Raw genomic sequence first — 14,653 nt, 5'->3', positions numbered from 1 at the left:
GACCCTGTGCAGATGCCCAGGGTTCTTTCTGTGTCCTGCTTTCTCCTCTCCTGGATGCTGACCTGTCGTCTCTATCTGTCTTGACTTCACCACACTCTCAGTTTTGCCACCTTGACACAAGGAGTATGGTGAAATCTACTTAAATAATTTATGTCTCCTGTGTCGTAGCCTGAAAACTCTCTCAAGGGAATGAGTTTGGGCATACGTGTTAGGCTAACGTGTTTTGTTTTCAGGGATCATTGTCCTTCATTTTCTGAAGATCTGTGTCTTGAAAATCATGTTAAAATTGTATTTTGTCTGTTTTGTTTTTGCTTGCTTCAGGTAGGAAGATAGGAAGATCAATCAGTATGGGTTACCCCATCTTGTCCAGAAGTAGATTACAGTGGAACTTCAGCACATGCTCTAGACTGTCGAGAGTGCTTGTCTTCCTCCTTTGCTTAATTGCCTCCTGCTCCTCCTTCATTCCTCAGTATAGTTATCTCTTCCTCAGGGACATCTATCTTCCTTGGGCCCAATCTAGATCAAGTTATGATCACAGAACTCTGTCTTCTAATAGGAACTATCTGAATTTAGAATTACCGTTTGAGTTGTCTTTCTCCTTCACTAGACTTTAAGCTAATCAAGAGCCAGGGGTCTTCTCTATTGTATGTGTAGAGCTGAGTATAACATCTTCCAATGAAGGTATATATTTATTCAATGTTTGAATGAGTGAATTGAAGATGCACAGGCCTGTATATGCAAAAAGTACTCATCTATTTTATTTCTGTTTCTTCTCTGATGCAGATTATGCTGGCTTCTTGAAAATCCAAGATATACGTGTTTCCTATGAGAAATTAAGGAAACTTAACAAAAATCACTGTAAACTTCTTATGGGAAAAATGACAAAAATGGAAAAAATGGTTAGTGCACTACAAAACGAGCTACAAGAAACCAAAGACATGATATCACGGTTAGAGCATCAAAAAGTTGAATGGGAACGTGAATTCTGCAGTTTGAGGTACAGCATCTTGGCTTTAAGGAAATATTTCAACTGTTTCCTTTTTTCCCAAAGATGTGTAGAGGCAGTTTTGTAATTGCTGACTTACCTTATGGGATTTTTCTGGAAAGAATACTTGTTTAGTGTTGTGAGGTGTGCGATTCTTGGAAAAAACACAGCAAGTTCTTAACAGTGAATACTTCTAATACTTTAATGTATATTCCAAATCACAATTTTAATGGCCATATAAAAGTCCACCATAGTCCAAGAAACATCATTATTTAAGAGATTGAATTCTGCCTGTTTTTCATCTTTCTGTATTTTAATTAATGCTGTCAAGAATGTCTTTTATAGAAATCTGTTTCTACATGTCTGGTTACTTACTTGGAATCAATTCTTCAATATAATGTTATCTGGATAAGGTATAAAAATTTTAAAAAAGGTCTCTGATCCATATTTTTAAATTGTTCTCAGGAAAGTTTATATTACTTTCTGTACCTACCAACAGAGTATAAAATGGTCATTTTTCTCAAGACAGTAAAATTCCCCAAAATTGATTCCGTTTGCTTCTTAACATGCAGGGGTTAAAAGGTAAAGTGGGGGTGCCTGGGTGGCTCAGTTGGTTAAGCATCTGGCTTCGGCTCAGGTGATGATCTCGTGAGTTTGAGCCTTGCTTTGGGTGGGCTCGAGCCCGGCTTTGGGTGAGCACGAGCCCCGCTTCAGGTGAGCTCCTCTTCTCTCACTGTCTCTCCCTCTCTGTCTGCCCGTCATGGGATTCTGTCTCTCTTTCTCTCTCTCTGCCCTCGCTCACTTGCGTCATCTCTCTCTCAATAAAAAATTTAAACAAAGTAAAATGGGGGCGCCTGGGTGGCTCAGTCAGTCAAGCATCCGACTTTGGCTCAGGTCATGATCTCAGGGTTCGTGAGTTCGAGCCCCACATCGAGCTGTGTGTTGTCAGTGCAGAGCCCACTTTGGATTTTCTGCCTCCCTCTCTCTCTCTATGCCCCTCCTTTGTTTGCATGGGCTCTCCCTTTCTCAAAAATGAATAAACTAAAAAAAAGTAATACAGAAAGTGATTACTGATAAGTTTTTTCAACATCTCTGTCATAGGTAGATAAAATTAATTCAAAAGTGTATGCTGAAAGGTCATATTACTCTTTATTGTTTACTTAATTAATACGTATCCTGTCGTGTTCTAGAATGGATGTTTAAGTGATTCCTAAAGTAGGTATGCATCAACAAGGTAAGTTGCAAGTGTTGTGGAAGAAGAAACAAAAAGCATAGGCAACAGATATTAGACTAGTCAGCGTAGTCTTGGACGACAGTAATCTGCACATGTATGTTGTGTAAACAACATCCACAGATGCTCTCTTTCACTGCACATCATTTTTGGAGGTACCTGTAAGGTTTCATCAAGTGGAGATTTCATTTCCAGTGAGTTGATAAACTTGCTTATAAACAGCAACTTCTCTTTTTAATGAGAAACTGAATTATCTGTCCTATGGAGGAATAATTATACCTGTGGGAAAGGGGGTAATTTTCAACTCTAACTTTCCTGAATAATTTCAAACTTCCTTTCCTACAACATCTACCAGAGTTATTACTGACTGAAACTAACGAAGTTGCATAATGCTTTCTCCTGGCTTTTTTTCAACTGTATATATGGTTTGGAAGAGATTGAAGTGACAAATTAAAAACATGAGCCCTACAAGAAAAACAATCGGAAAACATAGAAATTTTTCATTTGGATAATAAGCCAACATTTGTGGAACCAGATCATCAAATGAACTTTTTATGTCTAACAAAGCAAATTTTAAAAGAAGCACATGTAATTGCAGATGTACCTTAAAACAAGAAGAAGAAGAAGAAGAAGAAGAAGAAGAAGAAGAAGAAAGAAGAAATGCTGATATGTTATATGAAAATATTAGGGAAAAGTTAAGAAGAAAAGAAGACGAATATAAGAAAGAAGTTGAAACAAAACAACAAGTTGAACTCGCTCTTAGAACGCTAAACATGGAATTGAAGGCCACCAAAAATCAGGTAAATCAGTTTTTGATAAAAACTGTATTTCCATCCATATTACATAGTGTAATATTATACATATATATTTTATAGTATCCCTTTGACTCAAGATATATTATTTAGGTTTAAAATAAATTAAAACATGGGATTATGTTCTTTTGAACATTTTTTTAAAGTTCTCCACTTCAGCTTTTGACCTTTTTTTTTTTTTAACGGTATGAGACCAGAATCATAATGAAATGTGTCTCCAGGTTGTAGAAGAGCGCAGTGACACTCAGTGGCAACTTTCTCCAGATCAGAAGGCCAGAGTCTTACAAGATGGAAGTCTAAACAATCACCTTTACAAGCAAAAGGAGCTAGAAATGGCTCATAAGAAAACTAGTTCTAAGGTATCTTCTTTAGTTATTTTGAAGTACATGTGTGTATGTATTTGTATATATTCTATTTTTTAGTTATTATTACTTTTTTCTCCGTGTGTGTATGTATATATATATGTATGTATGTATGTATATATATATATCTATATATATACGTGTGTGTGTGTGTGTGTTATGTATATATATGTGTACATATATATGTATGTATATATGAAACTGAACTGTGTTCATCATGGAAACTATAGAGGATTTTAAAAGCACATATATTTTGAGGAGGGTCATGGGGGATGGTGGCATTTTTGCTTCACTGGATAAAATAATATTCTTGATTAAATGCATTTGTCTGCAACAAATAGTGACATTCATAATGTCCTCATCCAAGGGAGAGGCTTTTATTACTTTCTGTAGGAATTGATGAGCTCTCCCTAATCTCAAAACTATTGCTACTAGCAACATGTGTTTTGGTTTTGAACAGTTACTTCACTGCCTTGATATATTACTAGGTTAGTTGAACACTTCCGCTAATGGACAGGAGGGCAAGTGTAGCCAGTTCACTGATCATATTTTCGGTATCAAGTCTCCTACTTTTGAGAAAAGTAACAGTTTTGCTTCAAGAAGCATCCTATTTCATTACAAGGAACTTTTGATAACAATGGTATGCTGTGGTATATACTTAATGATAATTTATTGATAGGTATTTTATTCCTAATAAAATAGCTGAGTGTATTTCCCCTCTTTTATATTTATTACTGTTTTCAACAAGAGGCAATACAAGTTATTGTAGCAGTAAATAATCTCATGGTATTCTAAGAGATGTATAAATTTCACCTTATTTCCTATGAGTATTTTGAAATACAAGACTTCTTTCGTACTTGTGTATTTACACTAGAGAAGTGGCAGTGGTTGGTGCAAGAGCACTTGTTGTGGAGTGAGAAGACCTGGGGAGAGTCCTACAGCTCACCATTTTAATCTCTCCATTCTAGAATTGTGATAACCAAATGAGTTCATTGATGTGTGTAGAAGTGTTTCTATTATAGTACAGTGCCTAGATTTTTCAGTTATCAATAGATATAATTCTTATAACTGACTATAGAAATGGTAGCAAAGTAGATACCTATGAAATATTCTCAGGAAAGAAGAATTTTAGGAAATTTAATCTGTCCGAGTATATGCAGAGCTAAGGATTTTACTGTGGGGTCTCTGTGTTCGATATCTACTGTAAACTCAATTTTTAAGTGTAGTCAGGTTTATTAATCTTTTATTTTAGGCCTTCTGGTTTGTTGTAAATCAGAGAAAGGCTTTTCCAATTCTGAGATTCTGAACACTTTTCTCACAAATTCTTTTTTACTTTCATGCCTTCATTTTCTACAGTTAAAGTTCTGAACTTTTTGGAACTTACGCTTGTATAAAATTTGAGATTTGGAGCCAACTTTATTTTTTTTCCAGTCGGATATTCACTTACTGTAATCTTCCTTCCTTCCTTCCTTCCTTCCTTCCTTCCTTCCTTCCTTCCTTCCTTCCTATGTTTCTTTATTCATTAGAGAGAGAGAGAGAGACAGAGAGAGAGAGAATGCAAGCAGGGGAGGGGCAGGGAGAGGAGAGGGAGAGCGATAATCCTCAGCAGGCTCCTGACTGTCAGCACAGAGCCTGATGCGGGGCTTAAACCCACAGAATGTGAGATCATTCCCTGAGCCAAAATCAAGAGTCAGACACTCAACCAACTGAACCACCCTGGCACCCCCTGAAACCTTTTCATTGTTTAAACATAGATTATGCTTTCATTTAAAAGAAAATCATGATAATGCCATTTTATTGAGTGCTATCTGAAAATGTTTTTGGTTTTACTTAGCTTTCTGATAATCATGAGAAAACACAAGATCGGTTGCATAAAAACCACATGTTGCAGGATAAAATTGTCGTGCTGAGACTGGAAAGAGACACCATAAACAATCAGAAGTAGACAGGGAGATAACACCTTTAGTGTCTTTAACTGAATTCAGTGAACAGGAATGTGTATGTGTTACAAAAAGACGGTGAATTGATGTATGTGTTGATATTTCTCAAAGTACGTATGTGAGAGTTGTCTATTATTAACATAATTTAATAATAAGATGATTTAGAAAATCAGTAACAGAAATGTCTTATTAGGTAGTTGTGAGACAACTTCAACAAGAACTGGCTGATACTCTGAAGAAACAGTCTATGTCACATCTTCATCTGGAAGATGAAACACGGAATCTCAAGAAGAAATTAGGTCAAATCAGAAGTCAGGTATGTAGTAAATGTAACCTGTCAACAGCTAACTTATAGCTAGTTAAATAATATAAAGTGTTTTAGGATACCAATTTCCATGGACCGCTTTCTTTGGTATTTTCATTATAATTAATTTATTATGATTTTAGTATCTTTACAATGCATTTATTTCATAAACTTCTGCCTCTCCTTCTCCTATTTGTGTTATACATTGTTTTCTTATAATACTTACTTTTAGGAAAGTTGAGGCTTTTGTATCCTTCCTCAGAGAAATTGAGAGACTTTTTTCGTTCTTTCTTTAATTTAAATTTTTTTGACAGTTTATTTATTTATTTTGAGAGAGAAAGTGAGAGAGAGTGTGTGCATGCATGTTAACAGGGGAGGGGCAGACAGAGGAGAGAGAGAGAATCCCAAGCAGGCTCCATGCTGTCAGTTTAGAGCCAATGTGAGGCTCAGTCTCATGAACCGTGAGATCATGACCTGAGCTGAAAGCAAGAATTGGACGCTTAACTGACGTAGCCACCCAGGTGCCCCAAGAGACTTTGTCCCCTACTAAACAATGTTTTTTAATGATATCTCTATTACCATGATGAGGCAAGCTGGATCAAATCAGAAGATAATGTTTAATGGAATGATTCAGATAATTATCTTAGTTCTCATCTTCACTTTTGAGAAGAATGTATATTGATTTCAGGATGACTTGTACAGAAAGATCACTTAACAAACCACTTGAACTTCGGCATTTCCTTCATTTTCTTTGCCTTTTAGACATATTGTCAAAGCACGGAAATATTCTGATCATGTGTAGTATGGACGCCCAAAAGCGAGAATTAAGAACATTCTCTGTGTCCTGCCATTGGGTTTTTTTTAAAGCTATTTTGAGGTACAATACACATACCATAAAAGTCACCCATTTGCCACGCACAGTTCACTGTCTCTGTGTACACTCGTGCAACCATCACTGCCATCAAGTAGAATGTTTTCCTCATCCTGAAAGGAAACCCTTACCATTGCCCCCAGCCTCAGGCAACCACCAGTCTACTACTTGGTCTCTCAATGGAGTTGCCTCTTGTGAATATTTCATATAAATGGAGTCACACAACGTGTGGTCCCTTGGGACTAGCTAGCTTTACTTAATGTTTTCTGGGTTCATCTGTGTTGGTTACAGCTTATATCAGTGCTTCATTTCTTTTTATTGTCAAACAGTACTCCATTGTGGGCTAAGGCCCTTGTTCATTCATCAGTTGATGGACCTTTGGGTTGTGTCCACTTCTTGCCTATTAATATGGCTGCTTATGAACATTTACGTAGTTCTTGTGTGGATATCCGTTTTTAATGTCTCTGCCATCAGATTTTATCCTCTGAGTTAATCGGGTTGATTTTACCATCTCTCAGCCGTTACTCATGCTGTCCTGTCTTTTTAGTTCTGTTCCTCTTGAGTAAACCTATGTTATTCAGACTTGGCTCACAGTCTCCTTTCCAATGAATTTTCTCTGACTGTTCTAACTCCCATTAGCTTTAACTCTCTTGACACTTGTCATCTAGCCTGTGCAGAACAATTTAGTCCTTTATTTGACATTGTTTTTATTTTTTTCATGACAGGTAATTTCATCTTCCTAAGTATAAATTTAAGGGATAGTAATATTTGACACGGGTGATACTTATCCTTGTATAAATTGAAAATACTTTAACTTAACAGTTTTTCCAATAAAATTAATTACTTTATACCGTATCAATAAATTCTTCTTGAAAACATTGGTATAGCAAAGCTTTTATTCTAAATGTATGCTAAGAAATGAAATACTAAATTGAGGGGTGCCTGGCTGGCTCCAGTCGGATTAGAGTCTGCCTTTGGCTCAGGTCATGATCTCCATGTTCTTGAGATGGAGCCCTGAATTGGGCTTTCTGCTGTCAGCAGAGCCTGCATTGGATTCGTTGTGTCCCTCACGTTCTGAGCCACTCAGACTCGTACTCTGTATCAAAAAATAAACGTTAAAAAATGTGTGTATATCTCTATACACACACACACACACTTATATAAGTAAAACTATTAATGAAAGCACTTAATCAAATAGAGGAGAAGTGTTCAATCAAATGTTTAGTTTTTTTTCCCTCTCACTATGAAAAAGCACGCTAAATTTGTCTTTCTTTCTTACACAGCCAGAACTGTGATTTACAGATTTGTATCACTTTACCAATGCAAATATCTGGGGACAGCTTTTCTGATATGCTTTTACCACAAACCCTTAATCTCTTCATCAGAGTACATGCTAAAGCAGCCTAACGTAAACAGTATGGACATGAAATGATGGAGGAACTTTAGTTTCACAAGTCTCGTTTATTTCCATGTCAGTGGCTTTCCCTTGCCTCTGATGGTCATGTAAAGGATCTACTACTGAGTCAAAGAGGTGCTATTTGTACCGTAGTCTGTGAGCATTGTCCACTCAGTGGTATAGAGAGGAAGTAAGTTAAAAGGATTATAAGTGGAAAAAAGTACTGTTGGCTAGTGGCATTGGCAAAGTTTTTTGAAGTACTGAGGAGAGATTCTGGGCCTCATGCTCCCCATTTGCTACCACTTGCGGTGGAATGAAGAATAACTTCAGTATAATTTGTATAGGGGAAAACTTGTTTTGGCAAGCCACCTGCCTAAACTATCACATTGTATTGGAACACAAACTACAGCAACAGTAATCATGCTACATGCAGACACTTAGAGCTGACTATGTGCCACGTACCCTTCTAAGTTGTTCATCTATTATTTCCTAATGTAATCTTCCCAACATCCCAGTGGGGTAGATACTATTATTATTTATTTTGAGATCACTTTTTTAAGGTCCTTTGTTTTGAGAGAGACAGAGAGAATGTGGGGAAGGGCATGTAGGGAGAGAGAGAAAAAGGGAGAGAGAGAGAGAGAGAGAGAGAGAGAGAGAGAGAGAGAGAGAAAGAAAGAGAGAGAGAATCCCAAGAAGGCTCCTCACTATCCATGCAGAGCTCGATGTGGGGCTCAATTACATGACCCTGTGATCATGTCCTGAGCTGAAATCAAGAGCCAGACACTGAACCAACTGAGCCAGTCAGGTGCCCCAGTAGGTGCTATTATTACCTTCATGTTACAGATGCAGAGATTGAGACATGGAAGTTTTAGGTAGTGTGCTCAAGGTCATACAGCTCATAATGAGCAGAACTGGGAAATCAGACCCAGGCATTCTGGCCCCTACTAGGATATTATTTCTCAAATTCTTCCATTAAATATCTTGTTGTCACTGAAAATAGCATGTTCAGTTTTATAATCATGAGAATAGAAACGTCATTCACCTATGTGAATATGTAAAATCATAGTTGATGTGGTGCTTGGAATATGAAAATAGAAATGTTTACCATGAGGTAAATTCTTATATTTCCTCCATTTGACCAATAGATACATTTGTACATTTATGTGATCATATATAATTTAAAAAGATTAACAATGTTATGTTTTTGTAGGAGAGTAAGGTTGGTAAACTATTCTGTAAGAGTATTGAAACATTTCATCTTTGTAAGCCATAGTCTCTGTTGTAGAAGCTGAACGCTTTTGTTATGACCTCAAAGTAGCCATCAATCAGCATGTAGAGGAGAGAGTGGCTGGCTCCAAAAATATTTTACTTACAGCGGCGCTTGGGCGGGTTAGTTGGCTGAGGTCCTGACTCTTAATTTCCACCCAGGTCATGATCCCAAATCCCACATCATGAGACCAGTCATGAGACAGAGCCCCACATCAGGCTTCGCCCTGAGCTTGCAGCCTGCTTACCATTTTCTCTGTCTCTCCCTCTGTCTCTTTTCCCCACTTCTGCATGCTCTCTCTCTCTCTCTCTCTCTCTCTCTCTAGTCAAAAAAATTAAAGAAACAGGTGATAGTGTTCTACTAGATTTTCAGTGGTTAAAATTATTTTTTCTCTATTTTAGTTGCAAGAAGAACAGGAACGACATGCAGAGGCCGTAAGATATGCTGAGGAGATGAAAGATCATGTGCAAAAGTATAATTTAAGCCTCACAGAAAATAACTTGTTTATTTATAAAGCAGATAAACAGTGTAGTATGGGAAATGTATTAGTTATGCCAGTATATCATTGTTAAGCTGGATACAAATTCCAGCTTTGAGCTATTTTTAAATGCAGAATTGTGGCATATTATCTCTCAATTTTGCACCTTATCCACAAAACACGATGAGAAAAATGGCACAATTCCGAAATCTTCCTCTTGACAAAATTTTAAGGATTTCTGTAATACCCTCATTTGTTCAGAAAGTATGTGTTGTTGTTTTAAATTTATGTGTGAGAATAATTACCTTAAGATCTGCATTTTAGGCTACAGGTTAAAAATGCCATGCAAGAAGCAACCATCAAACATCAAGTGGCCCAGATTCAAGATCTTGAGAGCAACGTGATAAAGACACGTTTGGTAAGTCGGTCTCTTAATGTCTGTCCTACTGAAAAGGAATCCGTATTTCACTAGTAGTAGTACATAAGAATGTTTTGGACCATATGGAAAATCTCACTGCTGCAAAGGTTTGGTTGATATTGTTCCTACTTGCTACTAGTGATGTAATTCTTCTATATAGATGAAGTTGATTGAATTCATAAAGTAATGACCTTTATAGTGAGATTTTCATAAAAAACATTGTGAGAATCTAAAAAAAGCAACATTTTATATATACCACATTGAGCATCTGTTTTAGTCCACCTTTGGCTACTGTTAATAATGATGCTGTGAACATTGGCATACAGATGTGTGAGTCCCTGCTAATATTTTTCAGCGTGATTCAAACATCCCCAATCTTTGAGTGGTCATTTGATCTTGAATACTGACATTCTCTTGTAATCTCATCCCTTCAGTGAGAGTTTGAGAACGGGTTATTTTAATGATGATTTGTTGTAATTTGTAATTATAAGTTTGCAATTTATTATCTTCATTAACAATGACCGGCAGATCATTATGCAAACGTCCTTCTCAAAGGAATGGACTTTTCTCCTTGTTGGATTTTGTAAAGGAAAAGAAATGCCAGTGAAAAAGGAGAAATGGCTGCTCTGTCAGGGCCTTACCTAGTAACATAGTGCTCCTACCATTGCAAGTTCAGACTCAATTTTTTTTCCATTCACTTCAGTTAGTCAGACTTTCAGAGATTTCACAATTCAATCTCAGAAAAGACTAATGTGCATTCAGGATTCTCATTTATTGATATGTAGTGAAACCCCAACTGTTTTCCAACCAGAACAGTTAATGTCCTCACACTCTCACCCTCCTTTGTAGGATTCTCATTGTAAATCCTAAGTGGGAGCAATGAGGTAGATACGCTGACCAACTCGTTTCTGTCAGTCACAAAAGCTATATAATATACATCCAAGTTTCATTAGACAGCTATACCCGTCAGGGGAACTAGAACATTCTGTTGACTGGTCCTTTTTGTGGCTGAAGAGACATTGAAAATTACTTCCTTTTCTAGACGTCTTATTAATGAGTCACATTGTATTAGGGAACTTTTCATGCGAGTAACATGATACTCAGTTGATCAGTCTTCTATGAATGAGAGTGCTAGGCATTGTCTTGCTACTGTGTCCTGAAGAAATCTTTAAGGTCTCAAAAACTAAAATTTGTAAGAATATCCGAAACTGGTGAAGCTTATTAAAGAATAATGAGGGATTTAGTGTAGATACCTATAGGAAGGAATTAGGGTTATGGCATGAAATTACCTGCCACTTTAAGGTGTTCCCTGTGGGAAAAAAAAAAAAAAAACTTAGATAGCTTTCAGCCAACTCAGTCCATAGCTCTGACTTCTCTAGAAGGTCCTTATCTCCTGAATCCCCAAACCAGGGGCTACCTGGGTGAAGATATTTGATGCACACAATTTTGAGGTGAAGAATCTGGATTGGGAAGAAGAGGTAGCTCTAGCCAACTTAACCTTCCTAACAATATAGTCAAGTATGCGTCTGAAAGGAACTTCAGAAGACTTCCATAAGTTGAAATCTCTATGGACGAAGAAGTTACTCAAAAGGAAACAAAGGCAAGCCAGTGATCATCCAGCCCTTGTGATAAATGTCGTGTTATAAAGAAAAGTGAGACAAAGTATGCTGGTCAGCATCCTAAGGGTAAGGGTGCCCCCTAAGACTCAATAAGAAAAACACACTCAAAGTACCACAGAAAAGAGTCCAAATAAAATGTACACGATTAGCTGTCTACAAAGGTACTCCATGTCAAGTAATGATTTTTGAGTGTGCGGTTGAGGATGTTGTCTATGAGCACCTACATGGAAGAGCGAAAAGTACACATGGCCTAGGTAAAGGGGCCAAAGCTAGAAATGTGAATTAGAGAATCTGGTTGTGAAGGCTTAAGAGCAATTCAAAACACAGATAGCAAGGGGCAAGGACTTAATGTCAGGGGTTGCCGTCCTTCAGAATTACAGTGTGGTTAAAAGAGAAGAGGGAGGGCATGGTCATTTTTCTCAGCTGCTGCTGAAAAGTGAAGCAGGATAGAGACCTTAATAAAATAAAAAAAAAGAGGTTCTTGATGACCCTCAAAATGTCTTAGTGGAATGATAGGAGTGAAAGTTAGATTTTAGTGTAAAAGAAGGAAATAAGTGAAGAAAAGTTGATTCTGTGGATGAGACAATACATTAAAGAATGCTCGAGTCCACTGCAAGGGGAGAAGCAGCGTGATAGGTGGACAAATCTTCAAAAGTTAAGCAAATGGTTACTAGAAACGGAGAAATTGAAATCTTTCTTCCTTATGCAGCCAGTGCTGGAATTTACAGATTTGTAGCACTTTACTAACTGCAAAGCTCTGAGGCCAGCTTTTCTGATATGTTGTTACCACAAAGCCTTAATCTCTTCATCAGAGTACCTGCTAAAGCAGCCTAATGTAAACAGTATGGACATGAAATGATTGAGGAACTTTGGTTTAGCAAGACTCGTTTATTTCCATGTCAGTGGTTTTCCCTTGCCTCTGATGGTGATGTAAAGCATCTCTTACTCAGTCTAAGATGTGCTTTTTGTACCGTGGTCCGTGAGTATTGTCCACTGAGTAGTATAGAGAGGGAGTTAGTTAAAAGTATTATAAGTGGGGGGGAAAAAAAGTACTGTTTGCTAGTGGCATTGGCGAAAGTTGTGTGAAGTACTGAGGAGAGATTCTGGGCCTCATGCTCCCCATTTGCTCCCACTTGCGGTGGTATGAAGAATGACTTCAGTATAATTTGTATAGGGGACCACTTGTATTGGCATGCCACCTGCCTTAACTATCTCATTGTATTGGAACGCAAAATACAGCAACAGTAATCATGCTAAATGCATACACTTAGAGCTGACTATGTACCATGTACCCTTCTAAGATGTTCATGTATTATTTCCTAATTTTATATTCCCAAGATCCCAGTGAAGTAAATCCTATTATTATTTATGTTTCAGATCACTTTTATAAGATTCTTCATTTTGAGAGAGAGAGAGAGAGAGAGAGATTGTGGGAAGAGCAGGTAGGGAGAGAGAGAGAGGGAGGGAGAGAGAGAGAGATTGTGGGAAGAGCAGGTAGGGAGAGAGAGAGAGGGAGGGAGAGAGAGAGAGAATGCCAAGCAGGCTCCTCACTACCCACCCAGAGCTGGATGTGGGTCTCAATCACGTGACCCTGAGATCATGTCCTGAGCCGAAATCAAGAGCCAGACGCTGACCCGACTGAGTCACCTAGGTACCCCAGTAGGTGCTGTCATTACCTTCATTTTACAGATGCAGAGACTGAGACACAGAAGTTTTAGGTAGTGTACTTAAGGTCATACAGCTCATAACCAGCAGAATTGGGAATTCAGACCCAGGCTTTCTGGCTCCTACTAGGATTCTGCTTGTCAAACTCTTCCATGAAATATCTCGATGTCACTGAAAATAGCATGTTCAGTTTCATAATCACGAGAACAGCAATGTCATTCACCTATGTGAATATTGAAAATCATAGTTGATATGGTGCTTGGAATATGAAAACTGAAATGTTTACTATAAGGTAATTTCCTATATTTCCTCCATTTGACCATTAGATACATTTGTATGTTTATCTAATCATATATAATTTAAAAATATTAACAACGTTATGTTTTTGTAGGAGAGTAAGATTGGTAAACTATTCTGTACCAGTATTGAAATGTTTTCGGCTTTGTAGGCCATAGTCTCTGTTGTACATGCTGAGCTCTTTTGTTATGACCTAAAAGTAGCCATCAATCAGCATGTAGAGGAAAGTGTGGCTGGGTCCAATAAGATTTTAGTTACAGGAGTGCTTAGGCTGCTTAGTTGGTTGAGCGTCCTGACTCTTAATTTCCACTCAGGTCATGATCCCAAACCCCACATCATGAGACCGGTCATGAGACCGAGCCCCACATCAGACTTCGCCCTGAGCTTGCAGCCTGCTTGCCTTTTTCTCTGTCTCTCCCTCTGACTCCCTTCCCACTTGTGTGTGCTCTCTCCCTCTCTGTCTCTCTTTCAAGTACAAAAAAACAAGAAACAAAAACATTTAGTTACAGAAACAGGTAATGGTGTTCAACTAGATTGTCAGTATTTAAAATTATTATTTTTTCTTTATTTTAGTTACAAGAAGCACAGAAACGACATGCAGAGGCCGTAAGATATGCTGAGAAGATTAAAGATCATATGCTAAAGTATAATTTAAACCTCACAGAAAATAACTTGTTTATTTATAAAGCAGATAAGCAGTGTACTATGAGAAATGTATTAGTTATGCGAGTATATCATTGTTAAGCTGGATACAAATTCCAGCTTTGAGCTATTTTGAAATGCAAAATTTTGGCATCTTATCTCTCAATTTTGCACCATTACCACAAAACACAACTAGAAACTTGGCACAATTGCCAAATCATCTTCTTGATACAATTTTAAGAATTTCTGTAATACCCTCACTTGTTCAGAAATTACACGATACAGTTTTAAAATTATGTGTGAGAATAATTATCTTAAGATCTGCATTTTAGGATAAAGGTTAAAAATGCCAGGCAAGAAGAAACC

General features: G+C 37.5%; 1 protein-coding gene across 1 annotated transcript; it reads left to right on the top strand.

Moving 5' to 3' along the window:
• The first annotated feature begins 2,858 nt into the window (after positions 1–2,858).
• LOC131495896 (ankyrin repeat domain-containing protein 26-like) lies at positions 2,859–14,613 on the top strand. Its single transcript, XM_058701069.1, has 6 exons — positions 2,859–3,016; positions 3,250–3,387; positions 5,524–5,646; positions 9,570–9,640; positions 9,971–10,064; positions 14,219–14,613. Exons 1-6 carry the CDS (start codon positions 2,885–2,887, stop codon positions 14,387–14,389), a joined length of 729 nt encoding a protein of 242 aa, XP_058557052.1. The 5' UTR covers positions 2,859–2,884; the 3' UTR covers positions 14,390–14,613.
• The last annotated feature ends 40 nt before the right edge of the window (positions 14,614–14,653 follow it).

Source organism: Neofelis nebulosa, chromosome 15 (assembly GCF_028018385.1).
Source record: "Neofelis nebulosa isolate mNeoNeb1 chromosome 15, mNeoNeb1.pri, whole genome shotgun sequence".
Lineage (NCBI taxonomy): Eukaryota > Metazoa > Chordata > Mammalia > Carnivora > Felidae > Neofelis > Neofelis nebulosa.
Note: the sequence above shows the minus strand (reverse complement) of the source record. Positions and strands in the feature narration are given on the sequence as shown.